Source organism: Chiloscyllium punctatum, chromosome 12, assembly GCF_047496795.1.
Source record: "Chiloscyllium punctatum isolate Juve2018m chromosome 12, sChiPun1.3, whole genome shotgun sequence".
NCBI lineage: Eukaryota > Metazoa > Chordata > Chondrichthyes > Orectolobiformes > Hemiscylliidae > Chiloscyllium > Chiloscyllium punctatum.
This window is the reverse complement of record NC_092750.1, coordinates 24,525,574-24,551,491: the sequence shown is the minus strand read 5'-3', so window position 1 is coordinate 24,551,491 and position 25,918 is coordinate 24,525,574. Positions and strand designations below refer to the sequence as shown.

At 39.3% G+C, this 25,918-nt stretch overlaps 1 protein-coding gene across 26 annotated transcripts in view; it reads right to left on the bottom strand.

Moving 5' to 3' along the window:
- atp2b2 (ATPase plasma membrane Ca2+ transporting 2) overlaps positions 1–25,918 on the bottom strand; it is an 824,012-nt gene that overhangs the window by 176,697 nt on the left and 621,397 nt on the right. For 17 of the 26 annotated variants that reach the window (XM_072582139.1, XM_072582135.1, XM_072582136.1 and 14 more), the window contains 5 exons: positions 22,963–23,004; positions 22,787–22,819; positions 20,600–20,764; positions 17,275–17,489; positions 15,805–16,047 (listed from right to left, as the gene is read on the bottom strand). In XM_072582139.1, coding sequence (XP_072438240.1) covers positions 15,805–16,047; positions 17,275–17,489; positions 20,600–20,764; positions 22,787–22,819; positions 22,963–23,004 — 698 coding nt within the window. The remainder of the gene's footprint in view (positions 1–15,804; positions 16,048–17,274; positions 17,490–20,599; positions 20,765–22,786; positions 22,820–22,962; positions 23,005–25,918) is intronic. The other 9 variants (XM_072582143.1, XM_072582146.1, XM_072582149.1 and 6 more) reach the window with 2 other exon arrangements.

The window sequence follows — 25,918 nt, the reverse complement described above, 5'->3', positions numbered from 1 at the left end:
CAATTCAAAAATCCATCACCCAAACTAGTCAGGTTAACTAACTGCTAAATAACATTGAACAAAAGTGAGTTCGAAAAGCCTGCAGATATATCTGGGTTGCAATATTTTAGTTAACAAGTAGAATGTCTTCACCACCAAATAATCTTTTCACAGTATGTTTCAGCATTTTTACAAGCTGGGCATTGGGACCTCGATGAAGAGCTTTTATGTGATTCGGTGAACCAATACCTTCAGCCTGTGATATTCCTGTATAGCAAGAAGCATCAAAGGATACATGACTGGTTTAGAGCCCTTCTGCTCTTTGAATGTCATGGTGATACAAATGCAATAATTTTTCAATTAGTCAATTAAGAAAGAACTCAACAAAATCATATTATGCAACAATGTCAAATAGTCAATATGGATAATAACTTGCCTTTTGCAAACAGGTATTTTCCCTGCAGGTCTCAAAGCCCCCATGCTGATTGACAAACATGGGTCAGAAACCATGGGAACGATCACCCAGTTGTGATTTCCCTGAATTGGTCAATAGGTGGCCCTCTGACACTGAAGTAAAAGCATATTGTCTTTTCAACTAAACAATGGAGAATATACCTCAAGATGGAGGCTCAAGTCTCCTCAGTTTTGTTTAACTTTAATATAAGAAAAACTCTCCACTGCATGGTGGCCTGCAGCTGCAGTTGAAAGACATTAAGCCTGCTTGGAGCCTTGCTTCTCCATCCTCCCCAAGCCTGGTTGCCACCTGAAGCTGTCAGGGACACTCAGCAAACTGGGAAGTTCATGGTGACCTCTCCCAATAGGCCTTCATCAAGATGAACTGATTCCTGCCACTTGTCAGCAGGTAGTTCTGGCAATGCTCCCTGTGGCCAAATAGCCAAGGGTGGGACAGAGCCAGTGAAACAGCACAGCAAATCAGCATTGAGAATTTACTGGGCTGCCTACCTTCATTACTATTGCCATCATGACCTAAGGTTTCAGCATGTGACTGTGATCAAAATTAGTTATTTCTATCATGTCAATGTCATTGGCAACTATAACGAAGCTACTTGGGAAAATATATCTATGGACAAGTTTGGTTTCAGAACCTCCTTCAAGTACAGAAGAATATGACAGGAGAAATTGTTAAATGTGTTACAATATCAGCAAGTTACAAGTTCCGAGCAAAATTATACAATGATATGAATTTTTACACTCAGAAATATGACATATTTCCAAGCACTCTTACAGCTACCGTCTGTTGAGTGCCAAGTGCAGCTTCTTCTGGAATGGTAGGTTTAAATACTGAAGGAAGTTTTAATTCTGAAGAACAGTCACTGTACCCATATGTTAACTCTGTTTCTTTCTCCAGATGCTGCCAGATCTGCTGAATTTCTCAAGCAAACTGAGTTTCAGTTCAAATACAGATTGACTAGGTTCTCTATCAAACATCTGCAGAGAATGGCCACATCAGCAAACCTTCTCAATCACATTCTGATCTTTTCATTTTCACTCAAGTGCACTGCACTAATCAAACTCAGTTCTTACTTCAAGAACATTTCCTCTTACTTTTTGAAGCTCGAGCCTTCCAGCAATTGCAGACTTTAGCTGTCCTCTTCCATTGTCTTGGCAGGTATTTCCATTGACTCTGTTCACCTCTAGTTTAATGTTGTTTTACTCTCTCTTTCCAATGCCTTTTTGTAGCTTCACCCCAGTGATCTTTATTTAGTATCTAACACTTTTAAATGTACTGACTGCCTCTTTGTATTGGTTAAGTTATTTGACTGGCTCATATACTTTACCTGCTGTTTTTTCTTCCATGTAGTTTTGCTCAGACCTATAAAGTAGTTGCGCTATTGTTCTCCATCAATTCTAAACTGTAAACCTAGACTCTCCCTTCCCAGAGAGCAGTGTACCTACTGTGCTCCGACATGTTTTGTATTTTGTTAACATGCAGTTGATGTAGTCAAAACAGCTGGAACACTTCCAGTTTTAATTGTACGCAATAAATCCAATAAAAAGACTGGCAATAACATTCAGCTTTTAGATTGGTAGATTACAGAGGTACATCCTGTATTGGATATACAACATGACCCTCAGTTGTATTGTATTGTATCAGTATAATAACTTCCTTTGGATTATTTTGGTCAACCTTAGATTAATTGCTCATTGTTACAGTCTTAGTTCTGAAACATGAACTTCAGCCTGTATTCATTTCATAAAACTGCAAGACAATCCCACTCCAATGGGACTTCAATGAGAAGTCAGCACTCGAAGAAATATTCCAGAATGTTGAGCAAGCTGAAATTTAAATTACTCTCCTTGAGTGTAATTCAGCTTCTCGTGAATATTAACCTGAAGAAGCCAGATGTCTTCTTCAAACAGATTAATGTCTCATATCAAACTTATCCTACCTGCAGCAGACTTATTTGATATCATGAGAATTAAATTAGATGATGCATTTCTTAGTATTCTCAGGCAGGCTGACAGCTATTTAAATAGAATTGTAAGATTGTGCTCTGCACAGAACATCTCCATCATCTATGAGGTGTTTGGCAGAATACTCTTCACTCACCTGAACGGCTCCATATCATCCAAGATAGAGCACATGACTTGATCAGCTTTCCACTTCAGTTCGCTAATTGCAACTGCAGTGTATACCATATACAAGATACCTTGCGGCAGCTCACCAAGCCATCTTAAATTGCACCTCCCAAGTCCCCAATCTTTATCATCTAGAAGGACAAGGCAACAAATACCTGTAGCATCAACACTTAAATTTATGCACTTCCCCAACTTGGAAATTTATTGCAGTCATTGGGTCAAAGTCCTTGAACTCACTATCAAACAGCACATGAACAGCAACTGTTCAAAAAGGAAACAGCACCATTTTCTCAAAGGCAATTGCGGATAGGTAATAAATAATAGAAGAGCATAGAATCCCAACAGTGCAGATAGAGGCCATTCAGTTCATCAAGTCTGCAATATCCTACCCTATCCACATAATCCCAAAATTAACCCATCTAGCCTGCACACTACAGGCATTTAGCATGGCAAATCCACCTAACTTATATATCTTTGGACTGAAGTAGGAAACCGGAGCATCTGGTGGAAACCCATGCAGACACAGAGAGAATGTACAAACTCCACTCAGTAGCCCTAGGCTATAATCAAACCTAGGTTCCTGGCACTGTGAAGCAGCAGTGCTAGTCACTGTGCCACCTTGCCACCCAATGAGAGGCTTTGCACTCACATCCTGAGAATTAAAAAGCATTCTCGTAGACTGTTAACTGAACTAAAAAATACTAAAGTTTTAACAGTATCAGTTATTTCACAGAATCCTGCATAGTGTCTGGCCATACAGCAAGGTAACATATATTCCATTTTAAGCTGGTGAGAGATAGTTCCAAGAAGCTTTTACTTGCTGATAACATGAGTTATAAATAGACAGTCTAACACGTTTATCCTCTGGCACCACCAGTCAGAATATGTTATAGGGAACTGACATACCCATCAGCAATATGTCATTGAAATCTTGATATTAAGCTCCCACTTGGCCCAGGACCAGAGGGAGGATTTTCCCATCAGCCCCCAACTTCCTAGAGGTGGCAAACCTGCCTGAAGTAGGTTCTTAGTGGTAAACCTGGATCTCCAGGCAAGCTCAGGGGCCTTCCTTCCTTCCTGCTGGATGCTGCAGTAACCACAAGTCACCAGTTGAAGCATTACAGCACCTCCCAATCTCCCGTTCCTTTTTATTATTTATTTAGTGGGATGTGGCATCGCTGGCTGGCCAGCATTTATTGCCCATCCTTAGTTCCCCATGAGAAGGTGATGGTGAGTGCCTACTTAAACTGCGGCAGTCCATCTGCTGTGGCTTGACCTACAATGCCCTTAGGGAGGGAATTCCAGGAATCTGACCCAACGACAATGAAAGAATGGTGATATATTTCCAAGTCAGGTGAGTGGCTTGGAATGGAACTTGCAGATGGTGGTGTTCCCATATATCTGGTACCCTTATCCTTCTAGACAGAAGTGATCATGGGTTTGGAAGATGCTGTCTGAGGATCTTTGGTGAATTTCTGCAGTGCATCTTGTAGATAGTACAAACTGCTGCTACTGAGTATCAATAGTGGAGGGAGTGGATGTTTGTGGATGTGGTGCCAATCAAGTGGGTTGCTTTGTCCTGGATGGTGTCAAGTTCCTGAATGTTGTTGGAGATGCACCCCTCTAGCAAGTGGGGAGTATTCCATCACACTCCTGACTTATGTCTTGTAGATGACAGGTTTTGGGAAGTCAGGAATGGAGTTGTTCTCTGCAGTATTTCTAGTCTCTGACCTGCTCTTACACCACTGTGATTATATGACAAATCCAGTTGAGTTTCTGATCAATGGTAATCCCCAGGATATTGATAGTGGGTGATTCAGTGATGGGATGTTCTGACAATCGATAATAGTTTCATGGTCAACAGTATATTCTTAAATAAAGATTTTTAAAATTTGAAATCAAATTCCATCATCTGCCATGGCAGAATTAAAAGTCTAGAGTTAATACCACTAGACCGTCACCTCCCCATATCAGGCAGTGGCAGTGGCCTGACCGCAAAATCCATTTTTTAAAATTCAACTCATAAAAAATGAGAAAGAAGGAACCTTCATTTTGAAGTGCTTTCTCCCACAGCCTGTTGATCCTTTAAAAATAGATTTCTGGTTGTCCCTCCATTTTCATCCACTGTCCTAAACTGTGATAGTTCTCTGCTCCCAACTGGAGCCTGATAGCTGGGTTTAGAAACTTGGAATGAAAATCCTGTCCATAGTTTTCTGTTTTACAAGGTGAATCCACTGAATTGATCACCTCCCAGTTAATTCACAGCAAAGCCCATTTCCCAATAACACAAACGGATTCCACCTTTGAGAGGATTGGGTAGGATGACAGAAGGTAGAGGTTAATAATTAGAGGTGATTACATTATTGCTGACATCTCACATTTCTGCAACAGGCTCAAATGACGCGAGGTGTAGTGTTTAAACTTTCAGGGTTTGATTATGAGAGTCGAAGAACTGATTGTGCCTGATTGGTTAAGCTTAGGTATTGATTCAGAAATAAGTTAACAGACACCACAGTAGCTACAACTGAGATAAGCACAGTGTAGATGTTTGGTGATCTTTGATGCAGAGATGTTTTAAAACATTGTAATTAAAACCTGTCGCACACAGAAACTAGAATGATCACCGCACAGTTCTGAGATAACATGTCTGCAACACAGGGATATTCCAGGGTCAGTTTCTGTTGTGTTATTCCTTGGAGAAGGGCATGTTCATGGTGCAATCACCACATCATGGCATATGCCCTTATGTTGTAAAACTCTTAGTCTCAATCCTACTGAGTCCTCTTGCAGCACAACATTTGGGGACCATACTGCAGTTGATCCAGTTTGCTCAGTTTGAGTAAGACAAGCAAGTGACTGTGATTGTAGTTTACATTCAGATATACCAGAAGCTGAAATGAAAGTTCATGGATTGCTTCAATACTGTGTGACCCATGTCTCATCCTCATGTTATGAGAGTTAACCTAAATACTAATGTGACAGTTGCAGTTTATCAGATAATTCTATACTGTCATGTCAGTTTGTGTGGTGGAGACAGGAAGTGCTTCAGCGATACCCTCAAGGCCTCAGTGTGGCATTCCCACTGACACCTGGGAATCACTGGCCCAAGACTGTCCAAAGTGGAGGAGGGTATCCAGGAAGGTATCCTGCACTTGCCATTGGGAAAAAGTGGACGCAGGGTGAAAACATTGAAAGGAGCACCCTACTGCACCAACGCCTCAGCCACCCCCTTCCCATGACCACCTTCTGCCTCAAGTGTAACAGTGCCTGCAGGAGCCACATCGGTCTGTACAGCTACCTACAGACTCACCCTGAGAGTAGAAGAGAGTCATTCTCATTTGCAAGGCACCACCAATGATGATGATTTAGGAAGCCTCAGAAAAAGAAACACTCTTCCCCACTTTTCTGAGATAAGTGATTTAAACCAAAGAAAAATTTGCAATTACATTGTCGCTTATGAGTTCAGGATGACCCAAGTGACTTAAAGCAAAATAAGCCCTTTTGAAGTGTGGCCACTGTTGCAATAAGAGTCAATTTTTGCACAGCAAGCTTCCACAGGTAACAAAGGAAAATAAATGAGAAGATTGTCAGTTTTAGGAGATGGCTGAAGGATTACTGTTGTCCACAGCCCCAGGAGAATATCTCTGCTCTTCTTTTAAATCATGAGATCTTCTCAGACCAGCCGAGAGACGGATCCTTGGTTTAAAAGCTCGTTCAAAGGTTAGCACACACAACAGTGCAACATCATCACAGTGCTGCAGTGCAGTGAGACTTGAGCATATATTTTTCAAACTCAGAAGTAATAATGCTCCTTATTGAGCAATGACTGAGAATTCCAGGTTGCTGACAATGAAAATGTCAAATGCAGCAAGTTTCAGTTCTTTCAAAAGGCGCACACTCAGCGATGGAGAGAGGCTGAATAGGAAGGGGCTATTTTCCCTGGAACGTCAGAGGCTGAAAGGGGAATGTACAGAGATTTGTAAAATCATGAGAGGCATAGACAGGGTAACTGATCTTTATCAGAGGGCTGGGGAGTCCAAAATGAGAGGGCATAGGTTTAAGGTGCGAAGGGAAAGATTTAAATGGGACCCATGGGCCACCTTTTTCATGCAGGGGGTGGTGCATGTACAAAATGAGCTGCCAGAGGAAGTGGAGGAGGCTAGTACAATTACAGCATTTAAAAGGCACCTGGATGGGTATATAAAGGGTTTAAAGGGCTATGGGCCAAATGCTGGCAAATGGAAATAGCTTAAGTTAGGATATCTGGTCGGCATGAACAAGTTGGATAGAAGGATCTGTTTTCGTGCTATACATCTCTATGACAATGACTCTATAGTAGCCAATTTAAATGCATGTCACTTTAAAAAAATTTAAATAGACTTTTGACCTAATGTAACGATATACTTCAGATGTTAATCCTGTTAATCATAAGACTTAAAGAGAAATGGAGTCAATTGTTTCTAGAATGTGTATGCTGACCTTGGGAAACATCAAAGCATTTATAAGTACTAAATCTACAATAATGTGCCAGCAATTATGCTGTAATTGATAGCATATTTGCCTATTTCTGTACTGAAATATTGTAAACTCAGAGACATGTCTAGTCACATAGATTTCCACACTGGCAGAATTCACTGTTCATCCCACAGTACAGGGTTTGTGCACTGGGAGATGTGCAATTATAACTGAATGTGTTTTAAATCTGGCTCTGTGTATTTGTTCCTAAAACTCTCACTATTATTCTCCTTAAAGTCAATGCTCTCCCCTCATGCCCCTACTTGGTTGGAAGTGCACTATTAATTGAAAGCAGTATCTGTTTCTACTATTGATAATGTTGTATTGGGTCCTACCAAAGTTAAATGAGTCAAATGCCACATTGTATGACACAAAATAACTTATTTTATTATTTTTGAATCTTTTTTTTAATTAAATTGTTTAAGAACAGATTTGATCAAAGCTACTCATCTTACACTCATCAGGACAATTTACAAGAACACCAAGTCAAGGGGAAACCATCATTTAATCTGTGTAAGAATAGAATGCTGATATATCAAGTGGACTCTGATTGGTAAAGGCATTGCCTTGGAGAATGCAGGCACCAATTTTGATTGACAATTTGATCAGGCTTTGTTTAAATTTTAGATCATGCAGATTGACTCTGATTGGCCAGTGCATTGCCCTGGGAAATGAACCAGCCAATGGCTGCCACCTAGTTTGTTGAGTTGAAACAAGCCCAGTGTCTGCATATGTTCTTCTTGTCTGCTAAATCAGGGTCCTGTGTACTAACTTATGTAACTTCCTCTACTTGCAAATTCACCACCCTGTGAGTTCAACTGCCAATTCTAAATCAGTTGTCAGTATAATTGTTCACGTATTCACCAGCAAATGTTGTGCACTTCACTCTCCCTGAGTTGAAGCAATGACGAAAAACAAAGAGCACTCTGACACTCATTCCTCAGACATTCACACCTCTGAAAACACTCATGCCTTTGCTCAAACTCATACCAACTCATGCATTCACTCACACCCATGTTTCCTCATACCTTCCATGTCAAGCAATGCACCCCACCTGCTCTCTTTGATTCTCATGCCTTCCATGCCAATCGCTGCACCTTTACTCACACCTATACTACTTTATAGGCACTATGTCATCTTCATGCCTACTCGTGCCAACATACATCCTCCACCCATCGCCCTTTGCCTTGACACTAGGCATATTCAGTATCCACTACTGGCAGATCTCCGAACTCATGCCACAATTAAATACATCGCTTAAGTGTCTACTCATTATTTCATTATTTAAAATAACAATTCAATTGATTTTGTTTTAAAAATCATTTCATTTAATGTCTTTTATCACTATCATCAACCTGAGCTACAAATCTTCTCAAAAATCATTAATGTCTTTTAATGTCATCATAAAACAAAATATTGTGATCATACCATTCAAAGAGCTTAACCTCACTTGAATTCGTCAAACAAATTGGAAAATGACTGGCACCCCATTGTGATAATGAAAGGTTGTGAAATTAATCATGTAGCAAAAGTCTATCGTGACAACCCTCAAGCTTAAATCAACAGATAGAGTGAAAATATGCACTGATTCTTTTTAACATTGCAACTCATTTCAAATATCTAAAGGACAGGGATTTAACTACCTTCACACTTGCCAGTTCTCTTGACAGTTCCAAAGAGTTTATGCACATTTTATGCACAATCGTTGTTCTTTTCTCTCAAAGGGCACCTAAACTCTCCCAGAGGTCCAAAAGCTACCTCACCTCTCTAAAAATATATCTTATCTTTCCAAAATCGATACTCTACTTCTCTAAAGACGTTTGGAAAATTCAGACCTTCTCCTACTCAGAGCAGAGTGTATAACTCATGTTGTAGACATTTCACTACCGGAAATTAAATTTGACTGAGGCAGCTGCACATTAGACATGCATTGCTTCCATGAATGTGCAAATTAGAACTCAGCCCCATGCCATCCCACTCTCCCCAGCACCCCACAAGAACCATAGGAATCAATGGAAATAAATCTGCAGAAGATGATTGGGTCTAATACATTTGCTTCAGTAATGTAAGTAGCAATATCCTAGGGCAGAGATGATTGCCTCCAATAACCATAATCTTTGTGCCAGGCATGATTCTAACCAGTGGAGCTATGCCCCTGATTTCCCTAAACTCAAGCTTTGCTAGGGTTTGGTGATGCCAGATATGGCCAAATGATGCTATGGTGTCAAGGGCCATCAGTGGACCTTCCTAATTAAAAAAATAATTCTAATAACATTCAATTCGCTTTCTTAATTAATTAACAAAATTACATGCTAAAAATGCAAGCTTAAACTTTTGATTTTGACTTCTTGTACTTTCAAGTGACATCATCAGTATATTCCTGTCAGGGTGAAAGGAAAGGCTGGGAGGTATAGGGAATGCTGGATGACTAAAGAAATTGAGGGTTTGGTTAAGAAAAAGAAGAAAGCCGATGTTAGGTATAAACAGGATATATCAGGTGAATCCTTGGAAGAGTATTAAGGCAGTAGGTATATACTTAAAAGGGAAATCAGGAGGGCAAAAAGGGGTCATGAGATAGCAAATAGGGTTACGGAGAATCCAGAGGGTTTTTACAAATGCATTAAGGACAAAAGGATAACTAGGGAGAGAATAGGACCCCTCAAAGATCAGCAAGGCAGCCTTGGTGTGGAGCTGCAGGAGATGGGGCAGATACTAAACGAGTATATTACACCAGTGTTTACTATGGGAAAGGACATGAAAGATAGAGAGTGTAGGGAATTAGGTGGTGACATCTTGCCCATATTACAGAGGAGGAAGTGCTGGATGTCTTGAAACACATAAAAAAATTGATAAATCCCCAGGATCTGATCAGGTGTACCCTAGAACTCTGTGGGAAGCTAGGGAAGTGATTGCTGGGCCTCTTGCTGAGATATTTGTATCATCAATAGTCACAGGTGAGGTGCTGGAAGACTGGAGGTTGGCTAACTTGGTGCCACTGTTTAGTACAAGGTGATAAGAACAAGCCAGGGAACTATAGACCAGTAAGCCTAATTTCTGTGGTGGCTGAGTTGTTGGAGGGATTCCTGAGGGACAGGATGGACATGTATTTGGAAAGGCAAGAACTGATTAGGGATAGTCAACATGGCTTTGTGTGTGGGAAATCATGTCTCACATACTTGATTGAGGTTTTTGAAGAAGTCACAAAGAGGGTTGATGAGGGCAGAGGGGTAGACATGATCTATATGGGCTTCAGTAAGGCATTTGACAAGGTTCCCCATGGGAGACGGGATAACAAGGTTAGATCTCATGGAGTACAGGGAGAACTAGCTATATGGAGACAGAACTGTCTCAAAGGTAGAAAACAGAGGCTGGTGGTGGAGGGTTGTTTTTCAGACTGGAGGCCTGTGACCAGTGGAGTGCCACAAGGATCAGTGCTGGGTCCACCACCTTTTGTCATTTATATAAATGATTTGGATGTGACCACAAGAGGTATAGTTAGCAAGTTTGCAGATTACACCAAAATTGGAGGCGTAGTGGACAGTGAAGAAGATTACCTCAGATTACAACAGGATCTTGACCAGATGGGCCAATGGGCTGAGAAGTGGCAGGTAGAGTTTAATTTAGATAAATGCAAGGTGTCGCATTTTGGGAAAGCAAATTTTAGCAGGACTTATACACTTAATGGCAAGGTCTTCGGGAGTATTACTGAACAAAAACGTTGGAGTGCAGGTTCACAGCTCCTTAAAAGTAGAGTCGCAAGTAGATAGGATAGTGAAGAAGGTGTTTGGTATGCTTTCCTTTATTGGGCAGAGTATTGAACACAGGAGGTCATGTTGCGGCTGTACAGGACATTGGTTCAGCCACTTTTGGAATATTGCGTGCAACTCTGGTCTCCTTCCTATCGGAAAGACGTTGTGAAACTTGAAAGGGTTCAGAAAAATTTACAAGGATGTTGCCAGGGTTGGAGAATTTGAGGTATAGGGAAGAGGTTGAAAAGGGTGGGGCTGTTTCCCCTAGAACATCAAAGGCTGAGGGGTGACCTTATAGAGGTTTATAAAAGCATGAGGACCTTGGATAGGATAAATAGACAAAGTCTCTTCCCTGAGGTGGGGGAGTCCAGAACTAGAAGGCATAGGTTTAGGGTGAGAGGGGAAAGATATAAAAGAGACCAAAGAGGCAATGTTTTCATGCAGAGGGTGGTTTGTGTATGGAATGAGCTGCCATAGGAAGCGGTGGAGGCTAGTACAATTGCAACATTTAAAACACAGCTGGATGGTTAAATGAATAGAAAGAGTTTACAGTGAATTAGGCTGGGTGCTGGCAGGTGGGACTAGATTGGATTGGGATACCTGGTCGGCATGGACGAGTTGGACCGAAGGGTCTGTTTCCGTGCTGAACATCTCTATGACTCACTGACTCTACTGCTCTAAAACATTTATACATCAAGTGGAAGTAAACAGTAATCTTGTCAGAACTCAACTATTTGGCCATCAGGAGAAACAAAAACCATTCCAAAATAGCATATGGTGCACCACAATCCTTCATAGCCAACACATGCTCAGCCTTCATTTCATTTCTGCACAGGTCACAGCTACATCACCAGGGCCAGCACAGCTTGACTGAAACATTTTGTAGACGATCATATGCTGCTCAATACAACTGTACAGTTGAACAGCATCTCCATCAACCACAAGCAAAATCACTTTGAAATAAAAATGAGAAACGAAGCAGCTACACAAAGTGTTTTGAAAACACTTTCCTTTGGTGATCCTAATGAGAAAGGTGTTAAATTGCAATTCTGGCACTAACACTGTTTTGGTCCCCTGGCTTTTCACTTCCTTCTGTTCACTACACAGTGAGATGTCCTTTTAGTTCTATGATTTATTCAAGTTCAAACTGTCAATTTGCAAAGTATGACCGTGTCTTAAGAATAATAGCCTAGTTTCTTTATCAAATATTTTGTGTAAGATAAAGCTTACAGATGGTGGCTTGGTGCAGGGAAACTGGCACATTAGCATGGTTTGTGAAGTGCTATTTCAGCCAGGAAGACAGATCTCATTGTTTGTCCTTGAAAGATATCACAAAGGACTGCATTAATGATATCTGGGTTCCAGCAGAGTAATTCCCTTTCCTAATTTGCCAGCCAGATGGAATAAAATGGTTTCTACCTAGCTCTGGCATTTGTGCTTTTGCAGGCTGTTTTTGTTCTACCCTTCAATTGTGTCCTGTAAATGCAGGCCAGCTCTCATGATTGCACTGGAAGAGTGCATTCTGATTAACTTACAGCCACAGAGGGGCATGATGTTCAAACTGATGGGTGGCTGCACCTAATCGGAACATTTAGATAATAGCATTACGGCAAATCTGTGCTCAAGTGTTCCTGAATTTAATGTGACCTGGTTTAATTTGTCATTTATACTCATGCAAAATTTTATACTATGGCCATCAATTGATAGAATATTAAAATAAGTAATTTATTACTGATGTTAATTGAACTAAAAGGCTTTCTATCCTGTAGATAACTATGCAATAAATATTCAATCTAAACAACACGTGACTACCGTGAAATGTAAGTCAATGGGAATACAGTGCAGTGCATCATTAAACAGGCTGCTGATTAGATAGAAGCTTTGTGTTACTGACTTGATCAATTTCATCCTTACCCACTCATAAATCAACAGAATTTTATTTCTAGTTTTGCAGATTCTTCTTGCTAATCCTACTTTCTAAACCTCCCACATTGGAAGAGAATGTGGACTGTTTCCTGCAAAGACTGTAGTCCTGTGGTGAGATTGCTTTTATATGTTTAATATATGTCGGTAGGGTGTGGTTATTGTTACATCAAGATATGAAAGAACAGTATCTTTTTTGTAGTCACCAATCAAATAATGTTTAGTCAATATTGCTTGTACTTTGCTTGTTGCAGTAAAATTCTTAAAACCTTACATTTTCTTGTATGGTCCCTTTACATTGGACACCAGGAATTTGAATGTATTTTTGAAAATTAGTAGTTCTTTGGGGACCATCACAAAATCAATATCAACCATCCACCCATACAGTTCCATCTGAAGTATTTGGTCTAAAATTATGCTGCTCACAGACGAAGCCACAGTTTTGAATGTAAGGAAATTGTTTCAATATTTTACATCTATTTCTCTCATTAAATGTGACACTGAATATCAGCCTTTCGCACTCTGTAACATATAAGTTCTACTTCAATCCTAATTCAGAATTGTCTTCTGCAATAAAACTTTAGAGCTCATTGTTCCAAGTTTATCCCAAGTGTTTAGATTCATGCACTCAAATGTCTATTTGCATTTCAAGCACGAAAATCTCATATCACGTTTATATTGTAGAACTCCTCGTGCAATAGTACTCCAAATCAAAGGAGGTTGTCTGATCTAAGACAACAGAAAATCTAGTCAGGTGGAGTGTAAACCATTGGTTAACACAATCCTCTGTTTCATACAAAGTGATTTAAAGATTGCCTGTTACATAAACAGGGTCATACATACCCTATTCTGCAAGGTAGTTGGAACAATTTCCACAAAAACCTTTTTATAATTATCATGCCATTGCTATTGCCCACAGGGAAGATCTAGACAGGCAGTTGCCCTGTCAGCTGCCATCTTCCTTTGTCAGCTACACCTTTGATGCTTTCTCACTTGCATTTGCACTGGAGGCATATTTTGCCATGTTATTTGAGGTGAGATGGATTTGATGCTGCAGAACATTTATAATGGCAACAAACCTCCTTCTGTTACATTTCTGTCAAAAATCACTGGCCTATTCCTGACAGATATGAGCCTCAGTTGGCGTCAGTGTAATCAGTTCCTTCAATTTGTTTTCCAACCAGTTGATAATGATCGGTGTAGAAGAGTCATAAATGACCAACTTGAATCCATTCTAATTTGAGTATTCAAGCTTTTAATTTGCACGATTACGAAAACAGACAAACTTTAACGAGAGAGCATTTGATTTGCCCCTTTCATCTAAAATATACAGCAGTTATCATTCAGCACATTATAAATAAAAGATAAATCCATGGTAGCATTGTAAGAGACTGAACTCTTCATTACGGTAGCGATACCAAGGTTGAGGCTTGGAATGGCCCTTGATATTACATCACTCAGTGTTTCCCTAGAGTACAATATAAGAAATATTTCTCAAATACAACCTAACCCTTCATCTTCAAAAATATCACATTAAATGGGAAAATATTTGAGGAAGTTGGACATAATACATCCAACAATAAAGGAGGTGATAGTGTTGGCTGAGGAGAAAATAAATGGGAAAAGAGCAGAAGAGTATTCAGAAAGAATAACAGAAAGTGCAGGAGTTATAGAGAGAGAGAGAGAGAGAGAGTATAAATATGGAAAGTGTAATACAATCCAATGTGGATAATGTCCTCAGTATCTTAGTAAGAAAACAGTGCTTTAGAATCCTAGGCTTATGAAGAAGTTGACAATAGGTCCAAGAATGGATTGGTGCTTAGGGGAATAGAATTGCTTGCTGTGAGCTCAGCTGGCTTGGTATATGCATGTATACTTCATGTAGGGAAAGGGAGATAAAGATGAGGACAAGTAGGGAAAAGAAAAAAGTCAACAGGAAGCTTTTCTTCACATTGCGATTTGCACATTAAACTTTATTTTCAGATTAGAGATGGTGCCAAATACAATGGGGACATTCAAAATTAGATTGCATAGATCAATGAAGGAAAAAGGGTTGAATAGATATGGGGATAGAGTAGTTAAATCTTAGGTATTTTCTTTCATCTGGATCGGCACAATATGGACCATTTAGGCAGAGTAGCCCACTTCTATGATTTAATTTCTATGTATTTTGATGGCACACACAGCTGAATTGATTAATCCAATCTGAACAAATCTTCTTGACCTTGTCTGGGTTTGAAGAGTTCATTTGATCATATTACCATTACACAATAAGAAAATACGCAGTTTCTTGATCTTGCTAATAACAAGGGAAGCTACCAAAATGACACTGCGATGTGAAAAGATTATCCACTACCTATGAGTTATCTACATACAGTGTAACTTTATGACAAAAATTTTAGAAAGTATGATAGTTCTTGATACAATGTAGGATGCTGTAAGCTCAAAAGGGTGACTTTGAGACCTATAGTTCTGGCCAATTATTACTGGATGGTTTAGCCAGAAAGAACTTAGGAATATTACCAACTAAAGGACAAGTCTAATCATGAAACCCTGAACACAAAGGAAAAGGAACCCAACCATGAACAAAATCCCAATGGGCCACAAAACATGGATCCCTTGAAAATCTCAATGAAAATGATTCTGATACAGAAATATGTGATACGACCAATTTTATTTGTCAGAAATAACATCAAGCAAAGATTAATTTACATTAACAAACAGCATTCAAATGTTACTGAGAATAGAACTAATGAGCCACTTAGCTTGAAAGCTGTTGGAAAAACGCAGTCCAGAAGAGACTACCGTAGCCCTTCTGGTAAATACAAAAATTCACAAAATGCCATTCAGCACCTCTTATGCTCATCAATAATTTCCTCTGCAAAATCTCCAACCCTCTTGAATCTGCTGACATTACCTGCCCCATTAAGCCATTGTGTCCAATAATCAAATGGCAACCTGGACACAACTTTGCTCCTGAAAAAAACAAGTCACTCAAGAACAGTATTTAAGACACTAATAGGAAAGAAAAACTTACCAGTATTTTGGAAGTGTAAGCACTGTTGAGAGATATTGCATTAACAAGCATGTCCAGTGTTTTTGATGGAAGGGCATCAGGATCTGGGACTTCTTTATAATGGACATCACCAACATACGCCTGCACAACAGTCATTCGATTTGTTGTCAAAGTGCCTGTTTTGTCAGAGCAGATTGCTGTAGCATTACCCATGGTCTCACAGGCATCCAAATGTCTCACTAGATTGTTGTCCTTCATCATTTTCTAGTCAAAAGGAGGCACAATACAATAACAAGTAATTACAGATCAATATTCTGAAGAGATCTTTTATAATACAGAAATGCTAATGATTTTCAAGACTGAACAATTTCAATTTATATATTTTGTTTCAGTTTGATTCCTTGATAAATCCCCTGAATCCTTGGCCAAGAGAATGAGCAGGGACATCTCAAAGACCTTCATAAAACCACACTCTGTTGCTGAGAGAAAATGGAGACTAAAGCATAGCCTCGGAGAAATCTGTGACCTTCCCTTCCTCCTCTTAGCTTGACATCTTGATTTCTCATTACTTCGGCTGATAACCTATGCAGAATAAATCATATCCTTTCTGATGGAATTCAAGAGTATAAATATGGACCAAATCAGAGATTTGAATCAAACTCTTGCAATAGAAGGGTCCGTCAATTTTAACAGTGTTATGAGTTTTAATCATTTGATATTCTTCATATTCTTCTCAATGTGAAGTTAATATCCTCAAAACTTATCACAAAGTTTGGGGACAAATTTATTTAACCTATCAGTGAGTGAGAAGAGTGACACTGCTTTAGGCACATGCACTTATTTTGGTTCGAAAATTTTCATATACACTCAACGATACAGATAAATGTGTACTTATTTGCCCAATGTTGACTGTCATTTTGTAATTAAGGAAACGCAGCACTCACAATAATCAAGTCCATTGTTCTTTTCTGGAACAATCACCAAGTGCAGAGCCTACTTACCCGTTCAGCTTTACATTATCCCAAGTCAAACCTTTCCAAATTTAGAATTTGACTTATTTAAAAAGTTTATAACATGCCTCAAATCGTTCTCAGGATCTTTGATTCAATTATAGCATTTATGTATCTCAATGTAGACAACATAAAGAAAGCCTCATGTGCGCATCCCGAAGCTAATCCAATCAAGGCTGTTTTAACACTACAAGTACTTTATTGATAATATAAATTACATAGTTGAAGCATAACACTTGGATAGGCTTTGTTTATTATTCATTCACTGCCTCAATGGGATCATGACATCAGCTTGCTTCTCCTCCAGTTTACTTCAAGCATCCTTCAGTCTATATCTCAATTACTGGACTTACAAAATCTCTATTATGCAACTTGATGCCAACAGAAATGATTACATCTTTGAAAATGTATTATGGAGGAAAGTAGTCTGTGAAGTTTATCTCTGAAATTAATAGTATAGTGTAAGTGAGCATATCCATACCTTCACTGAATAGGCAAGTGAGATGGTGACTGCAAGTGGAAGACCCTCTGGGACAGCCACAACAAGTACAGTGACACCAATAATAAAGAATTTAACGAAGAATTGGATGTAGACCGGTGTGCATTCAGGCAGCCACTGTAGTTTTTGAATCACAAAAGTATCGATGGCAAAGTACAACACAAGAATAATAACTGTGATTGCCGACATCACCAACCCTAGAAAAATTCAATTAGAATATACTCAGTCACAGTGTTATAGCAGCCATTTGCTTCATGTTTAACATTTCAGCTGAGAAGTTTAGATACACAATGTAGGAGATTTACCAAATAGTGAGAAGGACTGCAAATGACTTCAGGAAGACAGACAGGTTCACAGAATGTGCAGGCAGGTGGTAAATGCTATTAATGTAGGTAAGTGTGAGGTAATATATTCTGTGACAGTAAAAACAAGGCTTGGCAGTTATTGATTTTCTGTAAAGTTATTCACTTAATGTAAAGACCTTGAACAATGTGAGACCAGACTACTCATGGGTTAAATAAACAATTCCCCAAAGGTGTCAATACAATAATAACAAACCAAAGAGATCTTTAGCTTTTATAAATGTTGGAGTACGGCACATGATGAATTTAAACAGAATACTGGTTACGACACAAGTTAATGAAATGTATAATTTTGGCAGAGCAAAAACCTTGGACATGTTGTGTCAATCCCAGTTACACTGTTTGTCAAGAAGTTGCTTTGAACTTCTGTCGAAGTTACAACTTGTAATCAGGGCATACCTATGGAAACGCTTAAATGCTATTGTTTTTGCTTCTGACTGAATTCAAATAGTTACATTTCAAATGCACCAAAGAAGATAACATTCATTCAGTGGTTTATTTCTGAAGGCAATGACCCGCCAATGAGAATCAACCTGCTTTGTTTAAAATGTAAACAATGTTTGACGGGTGACTGTCAATCATTATTAACTATGTATTCTCCATGACAACACCTCTACTAATCAAATTCCTTTTGCCAACGAAACATGTAAATGTTGCTTTCCCTTTACTTTGTCATTACTGAGAATTGTCCTGATTATAGAATCTCTACAGTGTGGAAGCAGGCATTCAGCCCATTGAGTCCACACTGACCCTCCAAAGAGCATCCCACCCAGACCAACCTCCCTACCATATCTCTGCACTCACCACGGCTAACCCAGCTAACCTGCACATTTCCAGACATTATTGACAATTTAGTGCAACCAATATACCTAACCTGCACATCTTTACACTATGGGAGGAAACTGAAGCAGTGGAGAAAATCCACGCAGACACGGGGAGAATATGTAAACTCCACACAGGATGGGATTGAACCTGGGTCCTTGGTGCTGTGAGGCAGCAGTGCTAATCACTGAGCCTATATTAGAGTGGTGCTAGAAAAGCACAGCAGTCTGGCAGCATCCGAGGAGCGGGAAAACCGACGTTTCAGGCAAAAGCCCTTCATCAGGAATAGAGGCAGGGTGCCTGCAGAGTGGAGGCAGCATGCTCCTGCCCTACCAAACTCATCTCCACCTACCTTGACACTGTCCTATCCCCCCTAGTTCAGGAACTCCCCACATATGTTTGAGACACCACCCACACCTTCCACCTCCTCCAAGACTTCCGTTTCCCCGGCCCCTAACACCTCATCTTCACCATGGATATCCAATCCCTTGACACCTCCAGGGCCTCCAAGCCCTACGTTTCTTCCTCTCCCGACGTCCAGAACATTACCCTTCCACCGACACTCTTATTCGTTTGGCTGAACTGGTCCTCACCCTTAACAATTTCTCCTTCGAATCCTCCCACTTCCTTCAGACCAAAGGGGTAGCCATGGTCACCCGTATGGGCCTCAGCTATGCCGGTCTCTTTGTTGGCTACATAGAGCAGTCCATCTTCCATAGTTACACCGGCACCACTCCCACCTCTTCCTCCACTACATTGATGATTGCATTGGTGCCACCTCATGCTCCCGTGAGGAGGTTGAGCAATTCATCAACTTCACCAACACATTCCACCCCAAAGGAGCCTTCCACATCCATCAAAGTTTCACCTGCACATCCACCGATATCATTTATTGTATCCGTTGCTCCCAATGCGGTCTCCTCTACATTGGGGAGACTGGACGCCTCCTAGCAGAGCGCTTTAGGGAACATCTCTGGGATACCCGCACCAATCACCCCCACTGCCCTGTGGCCCAACATTTCAACTCCCCCTCCCACTCTGCCGAGGACATGCAGGTCCTGGGCCTCCTCCACCGCCACTCCCTCACTACCCGATGCCTGGAGGAAGAACACCTCATCTTCCGCCTCGGAACACTTCAACCCCAGGGCATCAATGTGGACTTCACCAGTTTCCTCATTTCCCCTTCCCCCACCTCACACCAGCACCAACCTTCCAGCTCAGCACTGTCCCCATGACCTGTCCTACCTGTCTATCTTCTTTTCCAATTATCCACTCCACTCTCCTCTCTGACCTATCACCTCCATCCCCACCCCCATTCACCTATTGTACTCTATGCTACTTTCTCCTCACCCCACTCCCCTCTCATTTATCTCTCCACCCTGCCTCTATTCCTGATGAAGGGCTTTTGCTCAAAACATCGATTTTCGTGCTCCTCGGAATCTGCCTGACCTGCTGTGCTTTTCCAGCACCACTCTCATCTAGACTCTGGTTTCCAGCATCTGCAGTCCTTGTTTTTACCTAACCACTGAGCCACCATGCCATCCCTGATGAATGCAAGACAAACAGTTTTAAAAAGAAAATGTGCCTTTTGTCTTAGTACTACTCACATTTTATACTAACAAACAACAAATTATTTGAGGCGTGGTTTTAAGAGTTTATATATGATTGAAAGTATTTTTATAAAATTATCGCTCTCACAATGTAGCTTCGCAAAAATTTGAACTCAGCACTTCATACAGCCTATATGATTGGGCCAGCAGCAGGGTGAATTTCTTTAGTACTTAACACAGTTTTTGTGATCTATTTTAAACTGCAAATGCTGGAAATAATCCGCAGATCTGAGAATGTTTGTGGAGCTAGCAACAAAGTGAGTATTTCTAGTTGATGGTACTACCCATTTGAAATGTCAATTCTGTCTCTTGATGCACAGATGCTACCAGATTTCTGATGACATCTAGCATTTTATGTTTTGCTTTAAATTTCTAGCATCTGCAGCATTTTGACTTTAATTTAGAAATGTTGGTTTGACAAAGTCTGAAGAATCACTTTAGTAGCGACTGAAGCCTGTTCACAACACGTTTGTGTTCACAATTATTAGTTCACTGAATTAGCAACCAGCTCACCTGCTTTCCCTATCTGCACTGCCAGTTTGGTCAGTTTGCCCTGCAGGACAGACTTTTCTTTCTTTGGGGCACCTCCCTTCCTCTTCTCCTTATCATCTCCATCACCGCCTTCTGCACTCTTGAGAGGTTGCATTTCCATGGCAGCTGCGCCATCTTGTTTCTTGGCTAATGCAAACAAATTAAAGAAAGCCAGTCAAAAATACCTTGAACACAAGGATCTAGTATGTTTTCATAATCACCTGCTGTAAATCTACAAAAACTTCCATCGTTGATTTATTTTTAATGCAAAACACGATTTTTCTCCGGCAGCTACTTTTGGAAATATAACTGCGGACTCGTGCAGAGCTACAACACAGCTTACAGTGCAATATTTGCTCAACTAACGAAGTAAAAACATTAATTATTAGATGACTGATCTACGGAGTTACTGGCAAAACTGCAGATCCTGTTGACAGAGGCCTGGTCTGCTTTGAGGAATGAATGAGTCTCCTTAGCAAGCTGCAAGTGAGCTTCAACCATTGAATAGGTGTTCATTCTGGAGATAAGGTCCTCAGTTAGGACAGGTGATGGGCTGAAAGGGAAAGTGGTGACAGTCGGCCACTTAATTGTTCTGGCTCCGAGAAAAACAACAATTTGAATCCTGGCTTCACAACAATGATCTGAAGCTTCCGGTAGTGATTGTAATGAGGTCAACTCACAGAATATGAGTTCCTTGATTGGAACTGTTTATCTTCTCCAATCAGGGAGCCCAGGCTGACAGATATAAACAGGAGCGTCAAAGGTTCTGTTCACTCTGTGAGCTGGCTCTGAGGAAGTCAGACCAGTGTCAAGTAAATATGTAGTGTCAAATACATGTGTAAATAAAAGGTGACTTGGTGACGGCCTCTGTGGGGTTATTTCACTTAAAATTTTGGGTTCCTCTTTTTAATCTCTGTGCAGCATAGGTGCCATCCAATACACTATTAAGACTGACTCAGGATCCCATATATGTCATTTCCTCTGACTTCCATAGATTAATGAGGCCAAATAAACTGGTTGGGCAGCTTCTGTTATCCTACAGAAGTTGGCAGGAGAAACGGAGTGGAACCCGAGCAGAGCAGTAAGTTGTCCATATCTATTGCTGCAACCTTTTACTTTTATTTCCTTTCTGATTTCCTTCATCAGTGCTTAAAAGGAGAAGGCATGCTGCTGTCAAATCTGGAGTTGTATTCTAAATTAAACTGGTGGTTTACTTCTATTTTACAGGGCACTGTTAACACCTTAAACATGTAGAAAATAGCAACAAATTATTCTATGCAGTCTCGCACTTAACATGCTCATTTAAGTCACATTGCTAACTAAAGCAAAGACTTTACCAAACAGCATGAGTTTACAGTGCACTTAATATCCAACACCATTTGGCACAGTTTATTCAACAAGCTTTGGCCTTCAGCTATATTCAACAAAAACCCAGGTGAAGCCTTTCTTACATAAATATATAGATTTTTTTTCTTGCAAAACGTATTTACAGATTTCTGTCTTTCTTCCCTCTTGCACTTGCACCCTCTTCCCAAGGGGACAGGTAAAGAGCCTACGTTGTCCTTTGTTTATTGTATGAGTCATGAGTAAGAGGAAGCAGGAGGAGGGTGGGGGTTGACTCACTCTTCTTATTTCTAATCTCTCTCTCTCTCTCTCTGTGGGATGCACTTGACCTCCACTCTGCATTTCATTCTGACAAGATCAGCAATCATCATTTGCAAAGTAGCCGACAGATATAAACACATTTCATAATGAAACCCAGGGCAGTTAAGATTCATTGACAATTAGCATTATTAGATTTGACTTTTATACTCTCCTTTCACATATTTTAGACCACTATTCTAATATTGACAATATTGATAATTGCAAATCATTAAAGGATGATTAAGCATGTTTGTTAACATTACTGTATCATATAGCGTTCCTCCTTCATTAATTAAGCAAACAGCATTGTTCCATACTAATACACAATGGTAAAAATGCTTCAAAGCAAAACGCTTGATTAGTTTTAAGAAAATTTTTAAAATATTCCAACATTAAAACATCTGTCAAAACAGGAAGGCTGGACACAAATTAAATAATAGGCAGTAGAACGAGAAAGCATTTTAGAATTTTAAATAGCTAGAAGATCCTCTACAGAGCCATCAGAGATGTGTGAAACTGCATTACCATATTTATTTTCAACATCGATGAAAAAGATTCCTGTACGAAAAGAATCGGAAGGAGTTAGTAAATGCTTGGTCAGCACTTCAGAAAACTAGGGAAAAGGAACATCTTAATTGAAATGGCATCAATGTCGGTATAAAACAGTGAAAGAATGATTGACTGTCGAGAAGAATGGTTACCTTTATTCTGGCTGTTCTCCATATTCCCATCCTGCATTTTGCCTATGATGAGAGAAGTACAACAAACAGAACAGAAACAAACAGTGAACAGTCACAACAGAGACACGACAGAGTTACATTGCAGACAAAAACAAAACAAAACTGGTGGCCACAATAGACAAATTTTAAACAGTTTAACCAAAAATCTACAATTGATTGACGAGCAGGCTACTTAGCTACACACTGATTCACAATTCAAAGATCATATTTGCAAAAATATCCATCAGCTTTTTCTCAGGAGTGATTGGTTGTAATATACCATAAAGTTGATATAATGAAAACGTAGTTCAAGTGTTTAATTACCATTTCATGCACACAGGTGAAAAGGTTCATTACTTATTAAAGAAAGGTGGTTGTCAGTAAATAGAACTGCTCTATATCTACAAATAAAGTGATAATGTTGAGATTGTATGGTATAGATACTGAAACAAATATTTGGAGTATTATTCTGACATTTTGTGAAGAAGAATTGTTAAGTAAAATGAAAATTGATGATTATCATCCTGAAAGGAAATTATATTTTTTCTTGTGCAGAGTATATTCTTGTTAACCAGTTTCATTCATTCAGTTTTACTTTAGTCTTATTTTACTCTGATGTAATTTGAAAACTTCACCCATCAGAGTCACATGCTCCAACAACTTAACTCCGGTATCTTCATAAGCTGTTCAGAACCATCCTGGAAATGACTGAGAATAAATCGCTTCTTCCTAATTTTAAAAATTTGGTCAGTTGTAAATAATCTCAAGGTTAGCTGTAGTTATTGCTGTCAGGAAGATGCAATTTTTTTCATCTATATTACTAAAATGAACTTCAAATGTTTTGACCTCAATTTCATTACTGGGTGGAAAAGCAATTCTAAGCTTGAATTGAACCTGTGTCTACAAGAGCTGCCATTCCTTTGTCTGCTATTTTAAACCAACTGCACTCGTTACATCCTTGTTTTATTTTCCAAGATGTAGTCCATTTCTATAACCTCCACGAAACAATACCATTTTGCACTAACGTGGTATCTAATACAGATTATAGGAAATATGTTTCAAGAACTACTAATTAAAATATTAATGTAGAGTGTATGAAAAGGCATTTTATTATAATTATGTATGTGGTGTCAATGCCTGTGTTTGCAGGGAAACATATCAGAGGAGAATATATTGCCGGCCTGGTGGCAAATTGTCATTTTTCTTCTTTGCATGATCGCCCTCTTATTAGAAAGCAATTAAGTTTTTTTTAAAGACTCATTGATTGTATCAATGCATTACAAAAAGCAAAGTGAGGATTTAAAAATGGCACTGAGCTGATAACAGTTGGATGAACAAACAGTCAATAGGAAATCATGCACATCCCTTGTATGAAATGCTCAGCTTATGCTACCTTCAGTAGCAGGTATCAAGGGAGTAATTTTAATTTAATCTCACATCTGTCATTTGCATTGCATTGAATTACCTAAACCCAATATACAACATTCAGTGTATGTTCTGAAAATGAATTCTGCAGGCAAGTAGTTATGATCAATGGTTTTTTAGTTTTCTACATGAACGTGGGAATAATGTACAACATGGTTATGTACCGTTCCTGACACACATCCGTAATGCACTAATGACGTCAATGCTGAGTCATTGTCCTCCTACTCTATCATTAAAATGCTTGCACTTTTTAATGTCCATGTATGCACCAATGTACATCAGATTTCAAATACACTCAGACATGTACAACTCAATAGATCGATGTCATAATGAATACTAAGAACTACTCATCCTGTTACTATAACTGGAGATTATATTTCCTTCCAAAAAAATCTCTGAAATTTCAGTTATATAAAGAAAATCATTTGAAGTAAGTCTGCTACATTTTAAAAAGGAAACTGTGTTATTTGTGAAACTTTTAATAATCTGAACAGTAATGGTGCAGATCTCAACATTATCTCAGCTGAAACATCACACTATCAGATAAAAGAAACGCATGAAACAGAAATATCATGTAAGATGCATGCACTCTACAAGACAAACATGCTACACAACAGAAATCTAACCCAACAATAAAAAAGCTTAAATAAAACTGTCAGATGTTTTGCAATGATGGACTTTACACGTTAAATCTAAATTTTCAGATGGATTCAAAATATCCGGAATAAAACAAAGCACTCAGACAAATTGTGTGCACATCATGTGTGATTAGTGTTATGACTGGACAGTCTCTATAAAAATAAAGTTTACAGATTAGCATTATCATCATGCACATCCACAATAAACCCACAGAAACAGTCTCCCATAATTTCTCAGTTTTCAGTTAAACAACCCTACCATTTGTTTTGTTGTAAATAGGATAGCTTTCATTTCAGAGGATCTGAATTAAGGTTAATGGAGTTAAACAAAATGCAACAATCAAATAAATCAGTTGATGGAGATCCTGTTGGAAGCAAATGTATTGACAGTACAACGCAGCAGCCATGAGATCCAGGATCTATTGACCCTCCTGTAAAAAAAACCTTGTTGAAAATACTTCATCACTTTAGTAACATATAGAAGTCCACCTTGCCCCAAGTGTAGCTGAATCAATGTCATTGTGCTACATCATAAAATGTTGATGGAAAAACATATTACAGTAAAACATTGTTGATGAAGCCACAGAACCAGATTACCCAATCAATCGATCTACTTCAGAGGAGAAGCAAGAATCATGAGTGTACAAAGACGTCTCTAGTGCATTATATTATGCTTTGAAAGAGGAGCTTTGAATAAGTGAATGACTTTAATAACTATACTGGCATGTGATCTGATTATGTATAGCTCTTTTGGGAAAGGGGCTGAGTATAGTTAATTATTAACTTCATGGGAGTCTATTAACGAATAGTTAACTTCATTAAAGACACAGAAGTAGAGAGGCAATGGCTAAAAAATAAGGAATGATTGCACGCAT